Here is a 27,837-nt window from a genome sequence, read left to right on the forward strand (position 1 = left end):
CATCCTACTTTTTTCCCTCTTAAGTGTATTTTATTTATTACTCGGGCTCTCATTCCTCCTTGGATAGTTTTGTTTTAATTTACCTCATTTGGAGTTTTCTCTTACCCCCCATGCTTCAGTCCTACAAAGTGTATTTTCATCAATTGCTCTAGCTTCCATTCTTCCTTAGATATACAGTACAGACCAAAAGTTTGGACACACCTTCTCATTCAAAGAGTTTTCTTTATTTTCATGACTATGAAGGCATCAAAACTATGAATTAACACATGTGGAATTATATACATAACAAACAAGTGTGAAACAACTGAAAATATCTCATATTCTAGGTTCTTCAAAGTAGCCACCTTTTGCTTTGATTACTGCTTTGCACACTCTTGGCATTCTCTTGATGAGCTTCAAGAGGTAGTCCCCTGAAATGGTTTTCACTTCACAGGTGTGCTCTGTCAGGTTTAATAAGTGGGATTTCTTGCCTTATAAATGGGGTTGGGACCATCAGTGGCGTTGAGGAGAAGTCGGGTGGATACACAGCTGATAGTCCTACTGAATAGACTGTTAGAATTTGTATTATGGCAAGAAAAAAGCAGCTAAGTAAAGAAAAATGAGTGGCCATCATTACTTTAAGAAATGAAGGTCAGTCAGTCAGCCGAAAAATTGGGAAAACTTTGAAAGTAAGGGCTATTTGACCATGAAGGAGAGTGATGGGGTGCTGCGCCAGATGACCTGGCCTCCACAGTCACCGGACCTGAACCCAATCGAGATGGTTTGGGGTGAGCTGGACCGCAGATTGAAGGCAAAAAGGGCCAACAAGTGCTAAGCATCTCTGGGAACTCCTTCAAGACTGTTGGAAGACCATTTCAGGGGACTACCTCTTGAAGCTCATCAAGAGAATGCCAAGAGTGTGCAAAGCAGTAATCAAAGCAAAAGGTGGCTACTTTGAAGAACCTAGAATATGACATATTTTCAGCTGTTTCACACTTGTTTGTTATGTATATAATTCCACATGTGTTAATTCATAGTTTTGATGCCTTCATAGTCATGAAAATAAAGAAAACTCTTTGGATGAGAAGGTGTGTCCAAACTTTTGGTCTGTACTGTATATCTAAGGAAGAATGGAAGCTAGAGCAATTGATGAAAATACACTTTGTAGGACTGAAGCATGGGGGGTAAGAGAAAACTCCAAATGAGGTAAATTAAAACAAAACTATCCAAGGAGGAATGAGAGCCCGAGTAATAATAAGATACACTTTAAGAGTGAAAAAAAGTAGGATGGGGGATAAGAGAAAACTCCATATGAGGTCAATTTGAAAAAAATATACAGTACAGACCAAAAGTTTGGACACACCTTCTCATTCAAAGAGTTTTCTTATCCCCCATCCTACTTTTTTCCCTCTTAAGTGTATTTTATTTATTACTCGGGCTCTCATTCCTCCTTGGATAGTTTTGTTTTAATTTACCTCATTTGGAGTTTTCTCTTACCCCCCATGCTTCAGTCCTACAAAGTGTATTTTCATCAATTGCTCTAGCTTCCATTCTTCCTTAGATATACAGTACAGACCAAAAGTTTGGACACACCTTCTCATTCAAAGAGTTTTCTTTATTTTCATGACTATGAAGGCATCAAAACTATGAATTAACACATGTGGAATTATATACATAACAAACAAGTGTGAAACAACTGAAAATATCTCATATTCTAGGTTCTTCAAAGTAGCCACCTTTTGCTTTGATTACTGCTTTGCACACTCTTGGCATTCTCTTGATGAGCTTCAAGAGGTAGTCCCCTGAAATGGTTTTCACTTCACAGGTGTGCTCTGTCAGGTTTAATAAGTGGGATTTCTTGCCTTATAAATGGGGTTGGGACCATCAGTGGCGTTGAGGAGAAGTCGGGTGGATACACAGCTGATAGTCCTACTGAATAGACTGTTAGAATTTGTATTATGGCAAGAAAAAAGCAGCTAAGTAAAGAAAAATGAGTGGCCATCATTACTTTAAGAAATGAAGGTCAGTCAGTCAGCCGAAAAATTGGGAAAACTTTGAAAGTAAGGGCTATTTGACCATGAAGGAGAGTGATGGGGTGCTGCGCCAGATGACCTGGCCTCCACAGTCACCGGACCTGAACCCAATCGAGATGGTTTGGGGTGAGCTGGACCGCAGATTGAAGGCAAAAAGGGCCAACAAGTGCTAAGCATCTCTGGGAACTCCTTCAAGACTGTTGGAAGACCATTTCAGGGGACTACCTCTTGAAGCTCATCAAGAGAATGCCAAGAGTGTGCAAAGCAGTAATCAAAGCAAAAGGTGGCTACTTTGAAGAACCTAGAATATGACATATTTTCAGCTGTTTCACACTTGTTTGTTATGTATATAATTCCACATGTGTTAATTCATAGTTTTGATGCCTTCATAGTCATGAAAATAAAGAAAACTCTTTGAATGAGAAGGTGTGTCCAAACTTTTGGTCTGTACTGTATATCTAAGGAAGAATGGAAGCTAGAGCAATTGATGAAAATACACTTTGTAGGACTGAAGCATGGGGGGTAAGAGAAAACTCCAAATGAGGTAAATTAAAACAAAACTATCCAAGGAGGAATGAGACCCCGAGTAATAAATAAAATACACTTAAGAGTGAAAAAAGTAGGATGGGGGATAAGAAAAAACTCCAAATTAGGTAAGTTTTAAAAAAAAATATCCAACGAGGAATGGGAGCTACAGTAATTGATGAAAATACACTTTAGAGTGAAAAGTGATTTATGGCACAACCCCTTTAAGAGAAGGTGCACTGGAGAAGTAAAAGTGGGAATCAAATTAATCCCAGTGTTCCTGTAGGCCCACCAGGAGGCACAGCGGCTGCATCACAGGCGGAATACAGGCCGCTGTAAACATCTATGTCTGCTGGCAAAGACGCAGAGTATTGATAGTAATAATAATAATTATATTGTAATCTAGGTTTCTGTTATAGCACAAAATGAGGCAGCATAAGGTGCAAACAGGATGGTAGCTGTTGATTTTTGCAAATGGAGAACCAGACTGGCACCATCTTCATGACATGTACATGCACCAAGCTAGGAAGTAAATGTCCATTCTGCATGCCGCCAAGCCACAGACATCCAAGGAGAGAATCTTTGAAAAGAATGAAAGAGACTTCACAATGTAACGCCGCTGGGACACATGGAAGAAAATCCTTGCCCCCACCCCCAAACTTGTGAGTCACAAGCAGCAAGAAGCAGATGTGCACATGCAAACAGTGTATGATTTCATTTTACCAAGGATGCCGCCGGCAGAGCACCGGGAATCTGAAACCTGCTGGGCAGACCTGACCGGGAAACAGCAACAAATGATGAAACAGAATTAAAAATGGAAGCTACAGTGATAAGACTATAGTCCAGGGGTGGCCAACCCACGGCTCTCGAGCCGCATGCAGCTAGTTGCCTCTTCAAGTGCGGCTCTAGCGGTGGAGCTGGGAAGCAGTCAGGCCGGCTCACTCTCCACCCCATGCTCAGATCTCCTTTCCTGATCGGGCTCCGTTGCTACTCTGCAGCTCCAGCTCGCTCGCCACTACGTCCTGATGCGCACAGTGTCAGAACGTAGTAGGTGGAGATGCGCGCTATGAACTGACGCTGTGCGCACCAGGTCACAGTGGAGACCGTGTCAGACCTGCAGAGTAGCAGGTGCCTGATCAGGAGAGGTAGGCGATTTCTTTATAGTACTGAGCATGGGGGTCTGATCTCAGCATGGGAGGTTCTGATCTGAGCATGGGGGGGGGGGGGGGTCCTGATCTCAGCATGGAGGGTCTGATCTGAGCCCGGAGGTGTCTTATCTGAGCATGGGGGGATCTTATCTGAGCAATGGGGGTCTGATCTGAAAATTGGGGGTCTGATCTGAGCATGGGAGTCTGGTCTGAGCATGGGGGGTCTAATCTGAGTATGGGAGGGGGTCAGATTTGAGCATGGGGGGTCAGATTTGAGCATGGGGGGTCAGATCTGAGCATGGGGGGGTCAGATCTGAGCATGGGGTGGTCAGATCTGAGCATGGGGGTCTGATCTTAGCATGGGGGTCTGATCTAAGCATGGGGGGGTCTGATCTGAGCACAGGGGGGTCTGATCTGAGCACAGGGGGGTCTTATCTGAGCACAGGGGGGTCTGATCTGAGCACGGGGGGGTCTGATCTGAGCACGGGGGGGTCTGACACTGGGAGTCTGATTTATGTTGTCTGATCTGAGCATTGGGGGTCTGATTTGGAGGTATGATGAGGATTGGGGATCTTATCTTAGGTCAGATGAGCATTGGGGGTCTGATGAAAAATAATTTTTTTCTTTTCTTCTCTGCTAATGAAAAATAAGAAAAAAACCTCAGATCAGATGAAATTATTTATTTATTTTTTCTTATTTTTCTCCCCTAAAACCTAGGTGCATCTAATAGGGCGAAAAATACGGTGACTCCTGTGTAAATGTATAGCTTGTGGCTCCTGGTAGTCATACGTTTTTTTTATTCTGGCTCTTTGTGTCAGTAAGGTTGGCCATCCCTGCTATAGTCACCTCACTGCTGGATGATGACATATTACTCAACCCAGTAATATATATCACAACAGCCTCAGTCAGCAACGCCCCGACAGAATACAGGCTGCTATAAAAACCCTGCAGGGTAATTATCACATCAACTTGTAATTTCTATCATTACACAGCTTTCCGACCTTCTCGTAATTCCCCAATAAAGTCAACAACCCATTATATTATAAGGTTGAGAGATGCCTCTGGAACAAGCTATGGGTGACATTAGAACAAAGGCTGGTGCTGAATTAATAGGTTCAAGGGATCAGATGGAGTTCAACCTTAAAGGGCCAATCTCATACATTGGGGGCATATCGCTAGGATATGCCCCCAATGTCTGATAACTGTGGGTCCCAGCTCTGGGACTCAACTATTTACGGACGTCTCATAGAAATGACTGGGAAGCTTACTATGGGACTGACGGAAATAGGCGAGCCAGCTCGGCTATTTTCAGCAGTCCCATAGAAATTAATGGAGGGCAGCGGCGCATGCAAAATCCACTCTCCTTCACTTTGTCGGCTTAGCTCTAGAGACTTGCACCTATCAGATATTGGGGCAATGTGCCCCCAATGTATAAGAGGAGCCAACCCTTTTAAAGGGGTTAACCTTAAAATCCAACCCATGGAGTTCAATCTTAAATGGGTTCTTCGGGACTATTGATGGTCTATCCTTAGAATAGGCCATCAAAGTTTGATTGTGAGGGGTATTAACTTTTGGGATCCCAGCTGATCAGCAGTTTAAAGGGGCTATAATTGAAGGAGACAATCTGGAGTATCGAGCACAGCTACTCGTACAGATGTGCCTATGCAAACAATGAAGGGGATGTGGTCCTCACAGGAGAGCTAATGACACTGGTGGTCTATTCTTTGGATAGGTTATCAAGAATATAGTCCCACTCCTTTAACTAAGTATTGAATGCGCTTTTGGGCAGTCCTTCATCTTGCCCTTTGGGACTGCTTAAAGGAGTTGTTCCAGGATGACAACTTACCACCTATCCACAGAATAGGTGATAAGTATTTAATTGTGAGTTTTCAGTGGTTGGCTGTCCATCGATCTCGAAAACAGGGCCATGGGACATGGGACCCTCTGTTGTTGGGATCGTGAAGGTCCCAGTGGACCACCGAGCAGACCCCCATCATCTATGGATAGTTGATATGTTGTCATTCTGGGGCAAGCCCCTGGAAGCTTATTGCACCCTTCCTCCAGTCATAATGTCACAACACGATGAGTGATGTTTTGTCTACCTTCTCAGAGAAAAATGATGACAAAAGGATGTGATATGTAATCTGTAGGCATTGACCCTTACTGACTGTTTTAAAGGGATTCTGTCATGAGATTTTACCCCTATAACCTAAACATATGCCCATGTCCGTACTAATAACATGAATCCTAAACTGGCCTTATTAAACCTGCTTGTGGCTCTATTAGCCCAAAAAACAGATTTTTCCAGGACGTCCTCCATGACAGCACCCATGGAGGATGTCCTTACTGGCTTCTGTTGGGATAGGAAGAGAGACAGTTTAAAGGGCCCCTCCCCACCCCCTTGCTCCAGTGTTCTTCCTGTCCCAACAGGGATAGGAGGAGTTAGACAGCTCTCTCCTAGCAAGATAGGTAGGGAACGGGGCGAGTCTGGTCAGGGGGTGCTTACCTCTCCTCTTCAGACTCCGGCAGGCCCCCGAACCAGCACCACTCTGGGAAGCGGTCCCCTGGTTAAGTCCCTGATTCCCTCTCTGGCCGGCCGCACGAATCGGGGACGCTGTAGCCGCTTCTCCCCATCGGAGCTCTGGGCTCGGCTACGGCTCCTGCGCTCCTCTGACGTCAGAATCCCGTCCGCGCTCAAGTGACCAGAAGCCAGTACGCGTCACCGGAAGTGTATGGCGACGCGCATCAGCATGCTGGAGACATGCCGAACCGGTGGTCTCGCATGTCCTGGGGGTTGACTCTTCCCTGGAATGAGTCCCCCTGGGAAAGAGCAAGCGGAGGCGGAGCCAGGCGGCGACGGGCGGACCGGTAAGTCAGCTGAAACTTATTTAAGACGCCAGATGGCAGCCTGGTAGGTTGCATCATGGAGGTCCAGGCATCCAGTAAGCTTGAAACTTGTTCAGACTCCCCCGTCCAGGCCCCTGTAAGTAGTCACCTTGCGTACTTTGAACAGGGATAAATTTTTTGGCTCAGCAGTTCCCTAATTGGCCTTATTCCCCCTTTCTCTTAGACTTCTAAGGAACCAGGGCACAGGCCTCATGGGGACCCTAAAAAGAAGGGCAGGAAATGCCCGACCTACCAAATAAAGCTGCTAGAGTCATAGAAAAAACAGCTATGCCCAGAATGTTTTTCCAAAATTATGAAAGACGAACGGGCATCCCTACTTTCAGATTTAAGGGATATTGTAAGAGAGGAGGTGCAGGCGGCAACCTCTAACCAGACACCACACCCTCCATCCCCCCCCCCCCTCCAAAAAAGCCAGGATCCAGTCAGGCTCTGACTCGGAGGAAGAGGGGTTATGTGTCTCAGACAACGATGACATAGAGTCCCTCTATCAGAATGAGCAAAGGAGATACTTCTTTTCGTCCGAGGACTTAGATTCCCTGCTCACCGCCATTAGACAGACCATGGCTATTGAGGAGGAGGAACAGACTCGCTCGGTTGAAGACGAGATGTTCGGGGGTCTTAAAGTCAGGAGAAAGAAGGTCTTCCCAGTAAATGAAAATCTTAAGGATCTCATCACAGAGGAATGGGCTGACGGCGAAAAGAAGCTCTTCATTCCCAGGGATTTTAAAAATCGACTGCGATTTGACCCAAAGGACACTAACCTCTGGGACGAAGTTCCCAAAGTAGATATCCAGGTGGCCAAGGTCGTGAAAAAGACCTCAATACCATTTGAGGATTCGTCGCAGCTGAGGGACCCCATGGATAGAAAGTTGGATGGCCTGTTGAAAAAATCCTGGGAGTCAGGAGCGACCGCAATTAATACCAACATTGCAGCCACTTCGGTTTCCAGAGCCTTAATCTTATGGATTAATCAACTGGAGAATCACCTCAGGGCAAAAACATCCAGGGAAGAAATCCTAGAGTCCCTCCCGCTTCTAAAAATGGCCTCTAGTTTCCTGGCGGATGCCTCAGCGGAAACTATTAGATTCGCAGCCAAGTCCCAGTCTCAGACTAACGCTGCTAGACGGGCCCTCTGGCTCAAGTCCTGGTCTGGGGACTAGCGTCAAAGAACAGACTCTGCTCCATTCCGTTCTCTGGCTCTTTTATGTTCGGCCCAGTTTTGGACTCTATCCTCCAGAATGCGGCAGATAACAAGAAAGGGTTCCCTGAAGAGAAGCCTAAAAAGCCCCAGCCCTTTCGTAGACCCTCGGGCCAAAATCAGGCCAAGGCCTATAGAGGGAAAGGAAAATCGGGCCGTTGGAGCTACCCCAAGGGTAGAGGTAGGGGTTTCCTCTTCAACCCCAACACCAATACAGGGAAACCATGACGCCAGACCAGTGGGAGGGAGACTTCGTCACTTTTGGGAAAGATGGAAGAGAGTTACTTGCAATCAATGGATCCTGGACTCCATCAGGGACGGCTTCAGGATAGATTTCAGAACTCCTCCTCCACAAACGTTCCAGGTGACCTATTTCGAATCTCCTCTCCTTCAACAGCAACTACGGTCACATATTCAAAGCCTTCTGGTTCTGGGAGCTATCACCCAGGTTCCTCCTCCCCAGCAGTTCACAGGCCACTACTCGAGACTTTTCTTTGTGAAGAAGCCAGACGGGTCGGTGAGGACAATCATCAATTTAAAATTTCTGAACAGGTGGGTGACGTACTACAGGTTCAAGATGGAGTCAATAAGATCCCTGATCCCTCCAGGTGCTCATCTTTGCACACTGGACCTCAAGGATGCGTACTACCACATCCCCATACATCTTCAACACCAACAGTATTTAAGGTTTGCGGTCAAGTACAGGGAGGAGACCTTTCACTACCAGTTTCAGTGCCTGCCGTTCGGGATCTCATCTGCCCCCCGTCTATTCACAAAAGAAGTATCAGAAATGATGGCCTACCTTCGCCAGAATTCAATTACAATCGTGCCCTACCTGGACGACTTCTTACTGATAGCAGACTCAGTTAAAAAATTACTGGGGGACATCCATCAGACCTTAGCCCTATTCAAGGACTTGGGGTGGATCGTGAACTACCCAAAATCGGACCTGGTACCAGACACGAGGAAGGAATTCCTGGGCACTCTCTTAGATACAAGGATACAACACTCCTTTCTTCCAGAGAGAAAACAGATCAATCTAAGACAAAAGATAGAGCTGTTCAAAAAGAAGAGAACCCACTCAATCAGAGAAGCCATGCAGATCCTGGGACTGATGACCTCCTGCATCTCAATAGTACCCTGGGCCCAATTCCACTCCAGGACCCTCCAGAAGGCAGTTTTGACAGCCTGGAACAGAGACCACCGCTCTCTGAACTCCAGGATGAAAATATCGGAAAAAGTGGTAAAATCCCTGTCCTGCTGGATAGAACCAGGGAATCTGGAGAAAGGAGTCCCGTGGAATTTGACTCCAGCCATAACCGTCACCACGGACGCAAGTCTGAATGGCTGGGGGGGGGGGGCATGTGGACCAGCATCTCTTCCAGGGTTCCTGGGTGCTTCAGGACAAAATAAAATCCTCAAACTACCGGGAACTGAAGGCAGTGCTGAAGACTCTGAGAGCAGCCAAACATCTTCTCAAAGATCAGCACGTCAGGATCCTATCCGACAACCTTACCACGGTATGTTATCTAAAAGACAGGGCGGTACCAGATGCCCGCTCCTTCAGGATCTAGCAGATCAGATCTTCATATGGGCAGAGAGGGAAGTTCGGTCCATTTCAGCAACCCATTTAAAGGGGTCTCAGAACTCGAGAGCCGACTTCCTAAGCCGTCACAGGATCGACGCAGGAGAATGGAATCTGAGCAAACTGGTTTTCAGACAGATCTGCCAGCTATGGGGTCAACCAGAGATAGACCTCTTCACGTCCAGGGGAAATTCCCAGCTGGACTGTTTTTACTCACTAAACCCCAGCGAAAACCCAGTGGCAGTAGACGCCTTAGCCCAGACTTGGGACATGAAACTGGCCTACGCCTTTCCTCCCTTTCCCCTAATCCCGGCAGTCCTAAAGAAGATGAGGACCAGTGCCACCACTCTGATCCTGGTCGCGCCAGACTGGCCCAAGAGAGCCTGGTACCCCATCTTGAAGGAGATGTCGGTCAAAGACCCGTACCCCCTTCCAGACAGGAAAGATCTGTTGACGCAGGGACCTCTGGAGCATCCCAATCTCAACAAGTTGAGACTGACTGCTTGGATCCTGAGAGGCAAACCCTGAGGAAGAAGGGTCTCTCCGATCAGGTAATATCAACACTGCAACAAGGCCGTAAACCTGTGACTTCAGCCATATATCTCAAAATATGAAAGAAATTCTCATCTTGGCTAGTTCAAAATCATCCAGAGTCTAGAAATCCATCCATAGGTAATATACTAGATTTTCTCCAGAAAGGGTTTGATATAGGTCTAAAACCAAGCACCCTCAAGGTACAGATCTCAGCCTTAAGTTGCTGCTTAGACGTCCCTTTAGCAGAACACAGGTGGGTCAAGAGATTTGTCAGAGCAGTCTCCAGAATGCGCCCCACCCTAACAAAAAACAGTTCCCACGTGGGACCTAAATATAGTTCTAAACAGCTTATGTGATGCTCCCTTCGAACCTATTGAGGATATTCCCGTCAAACTTCTATCCCTCAAGGCGGTGTTTTTACTAGCCATCACTACTGCTCATAGGATAGGCGAGATTCAGGCCCTGTCAGTTAGGGAACCCTTTTTGAAGGTCCTAGACGATAGGATAGTTCTTAAGTTGGATCATTCCTTTCTTCCCAAGGTTGTCTCAATGTTTCACAGAGACAGGAGATAATTCTCCCTTCGTTTTGTACCTCCCCCAAAAACATACAGGAGGAGCGGTTCCACTGTCTAGATGTGAGAAGAACAGTCCTCGCCTACATCAAGCGGACAAAACCCTGGAGAAAGTCAGCGAATCTCTTCATCCAATTCGGTGGTAGAAACAAGGGATGCAAAGCCTCTAAAACCTCTTTAGCCCGCTGGATCAAGGAGACCATCAGGGAATGTTATAGACTGCAGAATTCATCCTGCCCCATAACGTTGAGGGCTCATTCTACCAGAGCCATGTCTACAACCTGGACGGAGAAAGCCGGAGCTTCCATCGACCAGATCTGCAGGGCAGCAACCTGGTCTTCCTCCACTACCTTTGTCAGACACTACAGGCTGGACTCTATGGCCAATCATGACTTAGCTTTTGGCCGTAAGGTCCTACAAGCAGTGGTCCCCCCCTAGTATGGCGTTCTAAGTTGTTAGTTCTCCATGGGTGCTGTCATGGAGGACGTCCTGGAAACATATGTTTAGTTTACCGGTAAACTGCTTTCCAGGAGTCCGGAATGACAGCACCCAATACTACCCCCCCATTTTTTGTTCCTTCCGGTACACTATTTTGGTTTGTATATTTATACTGCTACTGTATACAGTGTGAATTAACACTTGTTCTTGAAATAAAGATGTGGCAGCCTATCCGGTGTAGTAAGTTATAAACACTGGAGCAAGGGGGTGGGGAGGGGCCCTTTAAACTGTCTCTCTTCCTGTCCCAACAGAAGCCAGTAAGGACATCCTCCATGGGTGCTGTCATTCCGGACTCCTGGAAAGCAGTTTACCGGTAAACTAAACATATGTTTATAACCTGTCAATCACCTACCTAAGGTTCCCAAGGGGACGTCCGTTAATACAGGGTGCCCGGCCGTCTGGTGCCCAGCGCCTCCTTCCCAGTCTTAATCGCCGTCCTCCCTGTCTACAGTGCCGCCTTCCTCACCTCAGCGCCGCCTCCGCAATCCTCCCGTCCCTCTGCCAGATCGGGCGCATGCGCACTTCGCTCAACGAAGCTGCTGCCAGGAGTCCGCGGTGCATCAGGAGGACGGCGATTAAGACTGGGAAGGCGGCGCTGGGCACCAGACGGCGATGGGTGCGGCTAGGCACCCGGTATTAATGGAAAACCCCTTGGGCACTGTAACGGATCTCCTGGCACCCCGACTGGGTACCTCCGTTGATAGATGCTCCTAGTGCTTTCCGAGGACTCCAAGCACTCCACTTGACACCGTACGCACTGCAGACCCCACGAACCGCCGAAGCTTGGTTGAGGTCTCACTGTCTCCTACCCACCCTGGACCTACGACAAGGCTCCAGGCTCCAGTGGGTGAACCTCTCCTAAAACCAGAGAGCAGGAACAGCTCTTACAAGAGCTAGTAGTAAAGCCAGGGGAGTATAGCAAATCTTCAGCGTATAGCAATCCCCCAGTGTTGATCAGTTACCCAAACACCAGCCTCAACATGATGAAGGATAAAACAGGAACTCTTTATTAAAGGCTACCCGCCCGTATTTATGCAGGTCCCCATCTGGTGGACACGCCCCTAGGGGACCAGAAGGAAAACTGTGACACAGGACAGATATGCAGCAATTCAGGATACACAGACACAATACATCCCCACAATGCATCATGGTTTCCTCCTCTCTGCCCTGGAGACACCCGAGGAGTAATTCAATTATCTCTCAAGACAAAGGGAAATTGCCAATACACATGTGGGGACAACAGGACAGAAATCACTATTTAAACATGCAATGTCACAACCCTTACAGTAAACACAGACATTTAACATATCCCCAGATAGCTCAAGTCTGAGTGCATATTATTAGGTGAATGGCACTCAGACTACACGAATACAATAAATTAACTATCTGGGTACCCTCACATAACATAAAATACAATTCCAAAGACAGATTTAAGCTGTGCGGCTGGTCTGTCTTCTCCTTTAAAGTTAGTATGGGCCATAATCCTGAGGCAAGAGGCTGGTAGCCAGGCCCCTCCGAAACCCAGTGGCGAGGTTGGTTTCGCCACAGGCACCTGAGGTAGGTGATTGACAGGTTATAAAAACCAGTTTTTTGGGCTAATAAGGCCAGTTTAGGATTCATGTTATTAGTACGGACATGGGCATATGTTTAGCTTATAGGGCTAAAATCTCATGACAGAATCCCTTTAACATGAATTCAAAGATTCGAGAATAGAATAAGCTTAAACAGGCTAAGTAAATAAATATATTTACTAAATGTGATGAAAAAAATATATTAAGCAGACAAATAAAGGTTCTAACACAACGTATCAAAGCATCCACAGGTGGATGTTCTCTTTTGGATGGGTTCAGTCACTATATAACATGGAGAGCCTGCCTTTATTCTTTTCTATCTTGGTTTATCCCGATTGACCTCCCTGTAAAACCTTCTCTGTAAGAGGTTGTACTTCTATGCTTCAAATCGGGGCTTCAGTGGCAATGGATGCAGGTTTACAGCCCACCAGGGGACTATTTGTCTACACCATCTATACTTGATATGTTTCCGGCCCGCTCAACCGGTTAACTGTTTATAAGTTATCATTCTCTCATTGCACCTGGTTTACTTTTTCTTTTAAAATCATACCGACTGAAAAAAAAAACAGGAAAACCGTTATTTCCAGTACAATTTTGAGACGCTATTTGACCTCTGGCCATTTGCCATTCCCGGCTGTAATACTTTCGATATGCGTTTACCTTGCATGCCACACGGTGTGGGCACAGCTTTCCAAATCCCAGGGGAGGTTGGATACGGCGTAATAAAGTTACAACATCCAAGTGTTTAATACGGCCCCTGCAAAATAAAAAAAGGCAAAAGATCCATTTATTTCTTGATGTGCGTGTACTGGTGAAGAGATGTCACCGCCTATAGAGAATTACGGACTCGTCCCTTCATTCGAATGGGCCATTGTAAGGACATCTGTTTATGAGTCATAATTAGTGGGGAATCTAATATAATATAATAATATAATATAAAAAATCTGCAGTGCGGACCTTAAATCTGCAGCATGTCAACTGCTGCTCTGGATTTCCAGTGTGGATTTCACCTTTTGCAATACACAGAATGAAATGCTAGGTAAATCGGCAGCAAAATCAGCGACAAACCGCAGCAATATCCGAAGCAAAAAATCCACCCCATGTGGCCGCACCCTTATTCAGGAAAGTCTAATTAGGTTTAAATAAGTCTATGGCCCCATGCAGAAGACCGTATATTTTTTCCGCATCCGATCCGCATTTTTTGTGGATCGGATGCGGACCCTATTGTTTCAAGGGGGCCGTAAAAAATGTGGACAGCATACTGTGAGTTATCCCTATCAGTATGACTGTTCCGCCGGCCCGCAAAAAAGATAGAACATGTCCTATACTTGGCTATTTTGAGGACAAGGATAGGACATTTCTACAAAAGTGAAAGAAAAAAAATGGCGGCATGCTCAAGGTCTGTATCTGTGTTATGCAGTAGTGCCTAGGCCTTGTGACCGATGAATGTGGCGTCACATGGCCTAGGCAAAACTGGGAGAAGGCCGCAGCGCTACTGTGAGCACCAGTGCCCTCTCAAACAGCTGATCGACGGGAGAACTGGTTGTCGGACCCACACCGATTAGATATTGATGACCTATCCAGAGGAGAGGTCATCAGTTTAAACCCCTTTAAGACGATATTTAGGAGACTCATAAACATGGGTGGACTGGAAACTTAAAGGGAACCTGTCATCAACTTTATGCTACCCATAGTAACGGCAGAATAAAGCAGAGACAGGTGAGTTGATTTCAGCGGTTCTGTCATTTATAAGTTGAAAGTAAGTGGTTGCCGAGAACATCACAATCATTGCAGACTGGGCCTGGAGAAGAGTCACGGCCACCTGAGAAGAGTCCTGGTTATCCATGAATTCCTGCTGATGACTGACCGTCTTCTACCTAGTTTCCTCCCTTTCTCTCTAGGAGAGAACTGACAATCGTCAGCAGATGGGTGAGAGAGCAGGAGATTATGGATAACCAGGACTCTTCTCAGGTAGATGTGACTCTTTTCAAGGCCTGGGCTGCAATGGTTATGATGCTGGTTCTCAGCAACCACTTACTTTCCGCTCATCAGTGACACACCGCTGACATCAGCATTTCTGTCACTACTTTATGCTGCCCTCAGTGAGATCAGCATAAAGTTCATGACAGGTTCCCTTTAAAGTGACCCTAGAAAAATGTTTTTAAGTTGCCCAATGTTGTGGATGGGTCCAAATTGATAGAAGGCAAAGCCAACTAAAGTGGGTAGGGCCAGCGCACAATATACTGCTCCAGCAGAACCAAGTACTACAGTGCACTACAAAATAAAGCTCCAGTGGCACAAAATACCTCCCCAGAAGATGCCCCTCTCTAGTGCCCAGCACCACGCTCTGTCCTCCTACTCCACTTGCCTTAAGATGGCAACGCAGTTGAATTCAGGAGTCAAGAGGGCACCTAGAGCCGCCAGCCAGGTACATAAGTGCTTGATGCTCCCAGATCTAGGAGTGTCCGATCATTACTTACTTGGCTGGCAGCCGTGAGTAGGGCCGAGGTGCCCCCCCGAGCATCGGCCCACCGGGAAGTTTCCCTGTAGGGTCTATGACCAGTCCACCCCTGCTCACAATGTAAGTAATAGGACAAAATAACCAGCACGTACTGAGCACTCTGTCATAAAAAGCTAAAAAATTAAAGTATACAGCTGATGACCCTTTAAGAACTTACTTTGCTTCAGGGTCATATTCAGACCAGATCCTCTTAAACTCATCCAAATGATGGGGCCCAAGAATTGACCAATCTCTTGTGAGATAATCAAAATTGTCCATGATGACGGCAACAAACAGGTTGATGATCTGAAATAAAAGAACAAAACAGTGAATCGCCGCTTCGTTAAACGTAAAAAAACAACCAAAAAGTCAATTAAAAGAGAGGTAATAGAGCTAATAAACTGTTGGAAATGATTTCTGCCTCTGTGTTATAAGATGGACCAGTGGCGGCTTGGCAGCATTGTGCTAACCTCTATGAAACGTATTAAAATTGATTTCTGAGGTAAATCCGTCGAGATTTCGCCCATGTTTTGTGGCCTGAATACAAAGCAGGACCTTGCATGCTCCAGGCAGGGTCCAGCTTGTATTAGATGGAAATTGAGTCACCTAATACATCTCGGGAGCTGGAGTGCATTATATGACGGGGAAATATGAGGTCTCAGAAATAAAGCCAAAAGGATGATAATGAGGCATTTGCATGAGTTTACCTCAGAAGACCTCACATCTCCGGCGTTCAATCGCAATTGGATACAAGAAGGGCTCAGAATTGAGGACAGTCACTTTGGCATCATTTTACGATGAATTATTAGGCTTTATATATGATAATGTTGCCTTCAAAATATGGATCTGAAGCCTCAGCACGGAAAGCCAAAAAGAGTTCTCCCCCCCTAAACCTACAAGAAATACCTGAAAATACAAGAAGTTCTTGAGTCGTCCTCTTGAGTTAACACTCTATTCATCTGTTCCTGAGTTACCTTGGTCTATGGCGTTGGTCACATGATGCAGTTGCGTTGCTGTGCTATACTAGAATACCATAGCAAACCGGACCATTCCTGGAGCTCATTCTTCTCCTGGGCTCCCTTCCTGGCAACATCCGGTTTGACGCTGCCACAACCAATCGCTGGCTGCGGCAGAGACCAGATCCCCTTGCATCATGGGACCATTTGTCATGACGTAAGGTAAAGTGGTCTCCGCCGCAGAAAGTGACTGGCTGCAGAGATGTCAAATCGGATGTTGACCTCGAGGGAGCCCAGCGGAGCAGCTGAGGTTGGAAGGAGAAGGAGCGGGGAGCCAGCACCGGGAAGCAGGTAAGTACGCCTCCCTTTACAAGTCCAATAAAGTGAGTGTGTTCTTGCACAACCCCTTTAAGGTGGTATTTTTGAAATGTATCTTAGGGCCCCATTTACACCACTGTATCCGTATTTTTGGCCCGTAGGTCAATGGGTCCACAAAAAATGCGGACAACACTCCACGTGCTGTCCCCATCCGTATGTCCATTCCACAGTCCCACAAAAAAAGATAGAACATGTCCTATTCTTGTCCGTTTTGCAATGGATCCGCAAAAGATAAAAAAGGATGCAACACGGACGTCATCCGTATTTTTTGCAGACCGCGAAATACATGCGGTTGTGTGAATGCACCTTTACATGTTTTTTTGCATCTGAGGCTCTTTAGCAATGCTGGATGCAGGGATTGAACCTGACACTGGCACCCTGGTGTTTGCGTGGTCTTTCCGTGTTCTTTATGGCTCGGACAGGGAAACTGAGGCAAGGACCAGTCCTAGGAAGACGTGGCCTGTCCACTACCGCAGCATGCCCGATAAGTGACTTGTCTTCTACTTACCAAGAAAGCACAAAGCATGAAGAAGCTGATGAAATACACAATGGCGAAGTTGCTTCCGCAGGTAAACTCTTCCTCCGGAGCGAAGTCAGATTCAATGTCGCATCTCTTGCCTGGTAAACTGGCCAACATGATCTCCTGCCAGGCCTCGCCTGTGGCACATCTAAGGAGAAATAGGACCAGTGTAGCTCGGGTCTAAAGATTGCACATCGGTTCTGAGTATGGATCCTGTCCAATGTCTACCTGTACGATATCGTAGAAGACCTTCCACCCCTCACCCATCCCTATCTCCTCAAAGACTTTGAAGTTAGAGGGGTTATCCAGCGCCGCCATCAATATTGACAAACCCCATCGATCATGTCAAAGTGCCACAGCTCTAGGGCAAGTGCTGCAGCCAGTGGCGTACATAGAGAAGTAAGGGCCCCATAGCAAGGATCAAACCAGGCCCCCCACACAGGGCAGAAGGGTTTCTGCTTAAATCTTCTTCAATGACCCTGGGGCCATTTTTCCACTGCTTCATTTGCTAAAAGTTGTTCCTTTAGAGCAGGGATGGGCAATCTGCGGCCCTCCAGCTGTTGTAAAACTACAACTCCCAGTATGCCCAGTCTGCCTACAGCTATCAGCCTACAGCAGGGCATGATGGGATTTGTAGTTTTACAACAGCTGGAGAGCCGCAGTTTGCCCATCCCTGCTTTAGAGGGTAGAGTCCTGACCAAGTTTTCAGTAGAAGAGAAGATAATGCCAACTAAGACTGGGCCCCCTCTTGCCCTGGGCCCCATAGCAGTCGCATGGTCTGCCACTATGGTAGATACACCCCTGGCTGCAACCTCTTCACTGTTTACATTGGTTCATACTACAGAATGCAGGACGTTTCATAGCATTTCATTCGGTGCAATGGGGGCATCATCATTGCTCTTGTGGCGCCCAAGCTCCACTCCTTTCTGTGGCCAGCCCCTCCCTTGCTGCCTTGCCACTGCCTGGCCCTGTCAATCAAAGCAGCGAGGGATGGGCTGGACAAAGAAAGGAGTGAAGCTTGGATTCAACAAGAGCAATGGTGGCACCCTGAGTGCACCCAAGACCTAATTTGCACAATAAGAAAAAGTATCATAACTCGGGAACGTAGCCTCAGAACAACAAAGGAAAAACAGCGTTTTAATCGAGTGAACCACAGCTATGTGTCTATGCAGACAGTTAGATAGGGAGGTCGCTGGCGACAGATTCCCTTTAAAGGGCATCTGTCAGCAGTTTTGTACCTATGCCACTGGCTGACCTGTTACATGTGCTGGAGGCATCTGTGTTAGTCCTATGTTCATATGTGTCCGCACTGCTGAGAAAAATGATGTTTTAATATATGTAAATGAGCCTCTAGGAGCAACGGGGGTGTTGCTGTTACACCTAGAGGCTCTGCTCTCTCTGCAACTGCTACTGTACCCTCTGAACTTTGAATGACAGGGCCATGGCTGATGACGTTTACACTGCCTGGCTCTGTCAATCAAAGTGGAGAGGGCGCAGCAGTTGCAGAGAGACCAGAAACTCTAGGTGTAATGGTAACGCCCCCGTTACACTTAGAGGCTTTGCTCTTTTGGCAACTGCTGCGCCCTCTGCACTATGACAGGGCCAGGCAGTGAAGACATCATAATGTCTGGCCCTGTCATTCAAAGTGCAGAGGGCGCAGCAGTTGCAGAGAGAGCAGAGCCTCTAGGTGTAACGGCAACGCCCCCGTTGCTCCTAGAGGCTCATTTGCATATAATAAAACATCATGTTTCTCAGCAATGCGGGCACACATGAACATGGGACCAACACAGATGCCTTCAGCTGCCAAGCGCACATGTAACAGGTCAGCCAGTGTCATAGGTACAAAACTGCTGACAGATGCCCTTTAAGTTCGTTTTATACCTTTTGCTGCTACTAATATTCAAGGGTAGCATTCTTAAAGTATTACGTCCTGGATAACAGGTCAGTGTCCTAAATTATCCTGACCGATTCCTTTTAATGCTGTGTTTCCGATGGGCTACCGATTGTCATCATCATCATCATCACGCAGCTGGTGATGCTCGTACCTGAAGAGCAGCAGCACAGCCTGAGGGAAGGTCTGAAAGTTGTTATTCCGGTTAATCTGAGTCCCATCCTGCATGGCGATTTTTCCAAATGTCTACAGATGAGAACATAGCAGAGGTTAAGCCCGTCAAACCTGGCTCACACTGCGGCTGCAAAAGGAGTTGTAAGTCACGTGCGGTGCATGTCTGACTCACCTGCATGCCAATGACAGCGTAGATGAAAAATATCATTGCTATCAGAAGAGCAACATATGGCAAAGCCTAGAGGAGAACAAGATCACGGGGAGAGATGAGAAAAGTCCCATAAAAGAGCTTATCTAGCCAAAAGCTGAACTGCGACTGCTGCTGCTATACAGGGTCAAGGACGAATCTTCCATTAGGATCCATAATCCATGGAACAGACAAGAAATCTATCCCAGTTTTATTCTATACAGAAGGTACCAAGGTAGAAACACATAATATACCTACCTTTAAAATCCACGTCCCACCGCCACCATGGATCCCCACCAGCCCAATCTTGACATAACGTCATTATGGATTCATTTCCTGTGCTTCAAGTGGTTTTCTCATTTCGCCTCCCCCCCCCCCCCCCCCGTCGGCCATATCTACACTCATTGATATAAAAAAATACCGCCCCCAGATAGAAGTGTCGCATTGCTGCACCAGTTATGTCTCCGTCAGATATATAAATGATTATGGGAGTGGTCTGAATAGACTTGTCACAACAGTGCTTCCTCCGCTGCCATATAATAAGGTTATCAGGGGCGACTTTTGGATAGTGTACCTCTACAGTGTGCTCGAAGGCTTTTTGCCCAGTTGAGAGACTTTGAGAGGGGGCGCATTACTGAACTAAGAAAAGAAGGATGGACCGCTATCTACGTCTTTCTGATCTAGCTGTTAGGGGGGTGTTGGGAGCAGTGGTTACGTGAGGGCACATACACATGGCGAACAGGGTTGGAGTATGGAGGCCTCGTGGTCATTGCTTCAATCCTGCCATAGCTATGGAGCGACACACTGCCCCAGCTGCTGGTGTGATGATCTGCGGAGCCATCACATACGACAGTCGGTCACCCCTAGTAGTGATACCAGGGACTCCGACAGCTCGGTGATATGTGCAGGACATCCTGCCGCCACATGGGTTTTTCTCATGGCAGGACTTCCGACTTTTCAGCAGGATAATGCATGTGGGTGTCTGCTGTGGATAGCAAGGGTTCCCCCCCAAATGGTCACAGGGTGTCCTGCTGCTGGGACCCTCCATAATCAACTGTAATATATGGGGCAAACAAGCAGCAAGTGTTCCTTTACAGTCTCTCTACAGGGGAAATGCAGTATTAGGCGGCATTCACATGACTGTATCCGTTTTGGAGTCTGCAAATCATAGATCCGCAAAATACGGATGTGGTCCCTGTGCATCCCACCATTGCAAAAACGCCTATTGTCCGCAAAACGGACAAGAATAGGACATGTTCTACAATTTGCAGCTCTGCCACATGGATGCGGCTGGCACACAGATGACAACCAAGTGCTGTCCATGTAATGGATCAGGGCTGGCCAACCTGCGGCCCTCCAGCTGTTGTAAAACTACAACTCCCACCATGTACTGCTGTAGGCGGATAGTTGTAGGCTGTCTGGGCATGCTGGGAGTTGTAGTTTTGCAACAGCTGGAGAGCCGCAGGTTGGCCAGCCCTGTAATAGATGGATGGGCTGGATCCTAAAAGGGGGACTCCTAGAGGCAGTATACAGCAGTAATCACTCACTTTAAAGAGGAGCTCTCACCTCTCCTGAGATGTCTTAGTAACTTGCATTACAAATCTGTAGCCTCTATTCTTATGACTCTATGCTGTGCCATTCCTTCATTATTCCTGCTAGAAGTTAAGCATAAATTGCTAGCAGTTTGCAATGAAGGTCCAGATGGGTGTTATTAAGTTGGGGGGGGGTGTCCCTGCTCAGTTTGACACTGGCAGCACTGATTGAATAGTGTCAGACTGTACAGGGGCACACCATGATAGGTAACACCCATCTGGACCTTCGTTGCAGACTGCTGGTAATTCATTCATAACTTCTAGAAGGAATATTAAAGGAATGGCACAACAAAGATTCACAAGAAGAGATGCTCCAGAATTGTTATTACATGTGGGAAGACATGTCAGGAGAAGTGACGGGTCCTCTTTAAAGCCATTGTCTCAGGACCTCTCATGTTGCTTGCACTTACCTGGAAAGATTTGATAAATGTCCACAGCAATGTCCTTATACCTTCTCCCTTACTTAGCAGCTTCACTAAACGCATCACACGGAAGAGACGAAAGAACGTGATGGATATTCGGGAGCTGTCCTCTGAGCTCTGGGAAAGAGAAGAGACAGGTTAAAGGAGGACTCCGCTTTTGCACAACAGATTTTGAATATCTTTGCTACAACTTTACTGTAATTATCTCGCTATGATGTTTTATTCTTTGTTCAGGTAGGAAGCTTAATTCAGAATCCTACCGATGTCCGGTTATCATGCGGTGCATCGTGGGAGCTCAGGGGTTGTCCGGGATTAGAAAAGCATGGCCGTTTTCTTCCGAAAACAGTGCCATAGCTATCCACTGGTTGCGTGTGGTATTGCAGCTCACTTAAAGTGCATCTGTCAGCAGTTTTGTACCTATGACACTGGCTGACCTGTTACACGTGCGCATGGCAGCTGAAGGCATCTGTGTTGGTCCCATCTTCATATGTGCCCGCATTGCTAAGAGAAATGATGTTTTAATATATGCAAATAAGCCACTAGGAGCAACGGGGGCGTTGCCATTACACCTAGGGGCTCTGCTCTCTCTGCAACTGCTGCCCCCTCTGCACTTTGCTTGACAGCTCGAAGCATTATAATGTTTCACTGCCTGGCCCTGTCAATCAAAATGGAGAGGGCGTAGCAGTTGCAGAGCCTCTAGGTGCAATGGCAATGCCCCGTTGCTCCTAGAGGCTCATTTGCATATAATAAAACATCATATTTCTCAGCAATGCGGGCACATATGAACATGGGACCAACACAGATGCCTTCAACTGCCAAGCACACATGTAACAGGTTAGTCAGTTTCATAGGTACAAAACTGCTGACAGATGCCCTTTAAATGTAGATGAGCTGCAATACCAGACACAACCCATGGACCGATGTGGCGCTGTTTTTGGAAGAAGGCAGCCATATTTTTCTAATCCATCTCTGACATCCGTGACTCTCTGCAGTTGTCTCCTGCTATTAAGGAGCTTTCAGTAATAGGAGGAGAAGGGGGAAGGTTTTGAGAGGTTGGAGAGATTAAACATAGGAGAAAAAGAAAGCCTCTTATTGAAGTGTCTTTACAGATTATACAAAAAAGTATGGACATCAACAAGACGGGAATATCACGTGCATTATAGGATTAACGGTACAGTTAGCTTCAATCCTTAACCACCTACCTCCCCGACATGCCATCCATTCTGCATGACACATGTATGACAGGAGACGAGAGTGATGAAGGATACCAATGATGGAGATGATGAAAATGGAGGTCAGGATGATGAATCCATGGGTGCATGTGACAATGTATAAGCAGATGACATCAGTTAACACACAGTCCATATGTTATCAGCAGCTTACAAAGTTACTATGATAAGGAACCAAGCATGTGATCACAAATACACAGATATGACAGGGCCCCATAGCAAAACTTAGCATGGCCCCAACACTTTTTAGGTTTTTGACCACTGTAAATATTTTTCGATTTTTACAGGGGAAAAACACTGCCAGCATACACCTATAAAATAAAGTAGCACTCCTGTGTTGTAAAGTTTCCCTTTTGTGTTTTTTCCCCCTTTAATTATTACGTGTTAGTGTAGGGAGCAGATACAGGATACTATTGTTCTACAGTTACCAGGATTGGTTACTGGTGCTGTATCTTACGCTGTATGTGATCTTACTATTTGTCATTTCTGTATATGTCTTGTCTTTCTCACTAAAAAGTAAACTTCTTATTCAATGAGCTGCTGTTTAAGCCTATTTATTCCCGTACCTTTGAATCCACTGTAAAACAGCTCCACCTGACTTCCATGTCAAAAAAAGTGAAACAGGTGATATATATATATATATATATATATATATATATATATATATATATATGGGGGTTAATATTATGGAGAGCGCCTAGTAGGAATAAGGATTGTTATAGGCCGGGAAATGCTCCTCTAGGATAAAGATTAGCTCTCTTTCCAAAAAGAGAAGAACGCTGTGACTCTTATGCCACCAGATGTAAGGCAGCTAACCTATAAGTCAATGTTCATCCTTTTTAAACAGATCTTGAGGCATAATTTGGATAACAGCTAAGCCAGTACCTCATCTGCAGACAGCTGTTTTGGGATGATTGCCCCTCATCAGTACAGAGCAGAGAGAACTGGCTTAACTGGGTGAGAGGCCTTCATCAGTATTCAGGGGGTACTATTTCTCCTTATGGACTCTTTTCTCTCCTTATAAGACTTCTTGCACCTATTAGGCGCTCTCAACATGGAGAAATAGTACCCCCGAATCCTGATGAAGGAAGACGTGCGTGCACTGACCCGTTAAGAGGCCGGAGGTGAGCGCATGCCCTATGGAGATAGAGGCTGGAGCACAAGGCAGAAGCATCGAAGCAGCAGCTTGGTGAGTAGCGCTGGTATCATGCCAGCAGGGGAGCATAGGGCAGGGGTGGACATAGGCAGCTGACCTAACACTACTGGTAAAAATACCCCCCCACCCCCCATACAATTCCATATATCCTGCTTCTCTTCAGTACATGATAAAACTGGCTGCCTGCAACCACCCCTAGAGGGAGCTCTCTGCATAGGAATTTATACATTACTGAACTCAATGGATGCTGTAAAATCTTTTTGCAATGAGCTTCCACGAGTGGTGGCTGAAGAAAAATGCAATGAATCTTTGTCTAGAAGCAGAAGAAATTGAGTTCCAGGTCCTCTATCACCAGGGATCCCATATTAGTGGCTCCTTACTTTATTTCCAATCCAGATTATTTTTCCTAATACGGGACCTATAGTTGCAGACATTTTTAGTTTAATCCAAACTGGACTGTTTTGGATTATATAAAAAAGATTAGATCATATACTGTAGACCTAAAAGCAACCTATTACATTGAACGTGGTGTCCGATCGGTAGGCAGCAGGTTATAGAGCAGAAGAAGCTGAGCAGATTGATATATAGTTTTATAGAAGATTATTCACTCTAACTTGTATTCTATTCATGTAAATCCATGCCCTTTGTATGCCTAGGAGTCCAGTCCGCCTACTGGACTCCTAAGTATAGAAAGAGCAGGGATTTATATGAATAAAATCTTTTTTATTTATCATTTCCCAGAAAACTAGATATCAATCTGCTCAGCTCCTCCTGCTCTATAACCTGCTGCCTGCAGAGCGCACTGCATTTCCAAGATGACAGGTTTCCTTTAAGCAATGCTTGTCTTTCACTCAAAGCCGTATCTAAATCCCCCACGCCTTTGATCTAAATTCGCATTCCTGGAAACCCTAATACCCAGGTATTTATAATCTGTAGTACAGACCAATATCCTGACCCCCAGACACAACAGGAAGTCTTCACGTGGATAGTGGTTTTATATAGGAGGCAACCACCGTGATCTAGGTGGTAAACATATATTTAAGAATTTTTTAGTGTTTTTTAAATTTCCCATGTCAATCTCTCATTTTTTTTATTTTTTATGAAATCTTGCAGTTTCCAACACTTCCTGTACCGTAAAACTCACCTCTCAGCAGTCATCTCAATATCATCACAGGCAAGATTACAGTGGCAGAAAACACCAATATACAAATGACACAGGATCCAGCATTCACAATGGGTGGTCGGCACAGCTCACCTCCTCCCCCTCCCTGCACAATGACCTGTGCACCGGTCACAGAACATGCGCACAACACTCTCTCATAAAACATCTCCACGCTACAGGTTTTTATGGTCCATGTGGATGCTGTAAAGCATATTCCTGAATACTGTTAACAGCAGCAAGACAGCTGATCCCCATAATCATGCACAGGAAAAAAAAATTAATAAAAAAATCCGAAAATAAAAAACATTTATGAAAAATATGTAACGGTATCTGGTTTTAATTGCAAAAAAATATATAAGTGATATCCCTTTAAAAGGGGTTATCCAGGGATGACCTATCCTCAAGATAAGTCATCAATATGAGGTCGGCGGGGGTCCGACCCCTGCAGATTAGCTGTTCACAGAGGCTATGGTTCTCCATGAACGCTTAGGCCTCTTCTTAGGCCAGTGACATCACCGAACGTTAGTCACATGACCTAGGTGCAGCTCAGTCTCATTCAAGTGAAGCACACTGGATGGCGGCTGTGAGGAGAACGCAGAGCACAGCTGATTGGTAGGGGGGCCGGGAGTCGGACCTGGCCAATCTGATCCTGAGGATAGGCCATCAATATTAGATTCCCAGACTATTTCAAACTTAGGGAGAAATTTATGGAGACCGGCGATTTAGACGCAGGTCTTCGTCCCTCTTGCGCTGGCGGTTCATCCGCCTAAGTTATGTAGAGGCGCCGGTCTCTACATAACTTAGGCGGACTTTACACTTGCAAAGTGGCGTAGATTTATACCATTTTCTATGCATAAAACAGGCGTAGAAAATGATAAGAGAGATGGGCCTTTTCCACGCCACGCCCTGTTTTTTAGACCTGGCGTGAGGGGAGGAAAAGGGGAAAAAGTCGCAGATTGGGGCGCTAATAGCTTTTGCGCTGCAATCTGCAACAGACATACACCAAAAAGTGTCATCTATCTGTTGGTAAATTACCCCCTTAATGTTTGTAATATAGAACTTGATGGATTTAGGTCCTTTTTAACCCACTAACCACGTAAGCTTATACTTTATCAGTCCAGTACTTACATTGACTTCTGTCACAGCAATGTCGACAAGGCTGCCCACCACGATTAAAGCGTCAAATGTGTTCCAGGCATCACAGAAATAATGCTATTGGGGCAGAACAGAAAGAAGTGTTTTGTAGCGGAAACGTATATATATATTACATACTGGGCACATAGACAGTCAAAGGGCGTTCTACGTAGATATCATGACTATATACATAGAGAAAAGCAGGATAGTCAAACACAGGGGACTGACCTTAGGTCGGAAAGCGATGAGTTTCAGCACCATCTCCACAGTGAAGAGACCAGTAAAAACCATGTTTAGGATGTCCATGGCATAATTAAATGGCTTCGACTGTTCATAATGCTTTATAGAAAACAGAAAAAAATGATGTATTAGCCGTACTGGTGAACTTATTCCGTCTACAGATAAAAGTGAATACTGGTAATACTCCAGTATTACCGACTATCCCACTTGGACACCAGAACACAAAAGCCAATGTACATTTAACCCTTCTTAGGACTAAAGCTTCCATACATTGTAGTGGATTGTGAGCTGAACCTGCAGAGAATGGCGTGTTCAGCCAGGGGAGTAGCTATAGGGGGTGCAGAGCTAGCAGTGGCTACCAGGCCCAGGAACCTGAGGGGGCCCAAAGACCCTTGTGCCACATAACAAGACGCTGGTATTATAGAAAGTGCATGCTGGTGTCACAGCGTGGTGTGGGTAGTAAACTCCACACCAAACACAGGGGCGAAGGGAAAAGGTACTAAGCCTGGAAACAAGGGAAAGGTCACCACTTAGAGAATCCCTAAACCGAGCCCTGACTACTATCAGTATGAACAGACCTCGATGGTAGGAATGTTCATACGCAGGAACCTAGAGCCCTATCTGACCCTAAAGTGCCCTGGAAATAGTGTCAGGACAAAAGATGACCTGTTCCTTCCCAGCTGAAGGATCAGGAGACTCCCTCAGGCTTAATACCAAAAGATAGGGGAATACAACAAACAAGAAATAGGAAAGAAACACTTAAATCCGAAGTACGTGGACGAGCAGGAACTCAAAGGAGAACTAAACACAGCATTTCCACAACCAAAAAGGAGCTATCAACCGCATAGCATGATGGGTGAGACCAGACTAAATAGAGGAGTTGGAATGACCACTTAAGCTACACCTGAGACATGAGGTGTGGTCATAACACAGAAACAAGTGAAACCAAAGAGGCTGTCAGATCACATCACATGCAGCCAGTCTCTTAGATCTTCTGACCCCTGTCACGGGAGAGACTGGGACAGCTGGTCAAGTTGCACCTCTGGCTGGAGGGAAGGGGTTAGGTCAAGAATTTGGGGGAAGAGGGTGCCCTTTCAATTTTCGAGACAAAAGGCTACGTGTTTCCCTGCCCCTTGCCACAAAGCACTGAGGGAAGGGGGCCCAAGATGAACTCTTGAAGCAGGGCCCATGAGCTTTTAGCTACGCCCCTGTGTACAGCCAATAGTCTAATGTGTATGGGAGATCCCAACAGATGAAGTCAAGGAAGAGAAGGAACGGGAGAAGTGAATATTGTCTCCCGATCCTTTTGTTCTCCCAGGACATGCCAGAATTGTCTCTCTTCTGGCATGTCCTGCGAGAACGCTGCCAGAAGTGTCTCTCCCCGTTCAATGCACATACCCATTTGGCTGAACCGGACGTTTATGTCTACAGGGGAGTCGGGAGGGAGTCAAGAAGGGATAGCACTTGGTCGATGGATCGTTCGTTGTGTGATACATCACAGTAGTGAGTTACAATGTTTGGTTTCATCCATAGAAACTGATCAGATACTCGTTGGTAATGTGGTGGTCGTATCAAGGGGTTACAACCACCCTGTAATCCAGCAGCGGTGGTTGTGCTTGCAAAGAGCCGGCCTCTGCACAGCAGCTCCCATCCCTGCCACCTTGTATCTGTGCTGCAGCAGTGGCTGTAACCCCTGGAAAAAAGAAGTGTATAATGTGATGGAAAAGTGAATCCAGCCGGCAAAGG

The 27,837-nt window shown here is 46.2% G+C and overlaps 1 protein-coding gene across 1 annotated transcript in view; it reads right to left on the reverse strand.

Moving 5' to 3' along the window:
• Nucleotides 1-27,837, reverse strand: part of CACNA1F (calcium voltage-gated channel subunit alpha1 F) — a 123,603-nt gene that overhangs the window by 15,080 nt on the left and 80,686 nt on the right. Inside the window, exons 30-38 of the mRNA XM_040405000.1 lie at nt 26,080-26,190; nt 25,846-25,929; nt 22,373-22,393; nt 21,159-21,287; nt 19,142-19,207; nt 18,950-19,041; nt 16,893-17,052; nt 15,229-15,356; nt 13,211-13,307 (exon numbers count right to left, since the gene is read on the reverse strand). Of these exons, the coding sequence (XP_040260934.1) occupies nt 13,211-13,307; nt 15,229-15,356; nt 16,893-17,052; nt 18,950-19,041; nt 19,142-19,207; nt 21,159-21,287; nt 22,373-22,393; nt 25,846-25,929; nt 26,080-26,190 (888 nt within the window). The remainder of the gene's footprint in view (nt 1-13,210; nt 13,308-15,228; nt 15,357-16,892; nt 17,053-18,949; nt 19,042-19,141; nt 19,208-21,158; nt 21,288-22,372; nt 22,394-25,845; nt 25,930-26,079; nt 26,191-27,837) is intronic.

This window comes from Bufo bufo, chromosome 8, assembly GCF_905171765.1.
Source record: "Bufo bufo chromosome 8, aBufBuf1.1, whole genome shotgun sequence".
Classification (NCBI taxonomy): domain Eukaryota; kingdom Metazoa; phylum Chordata; class Amphibia; order Anura; family Bufonidae; genus Bufo; species Bufo bufo.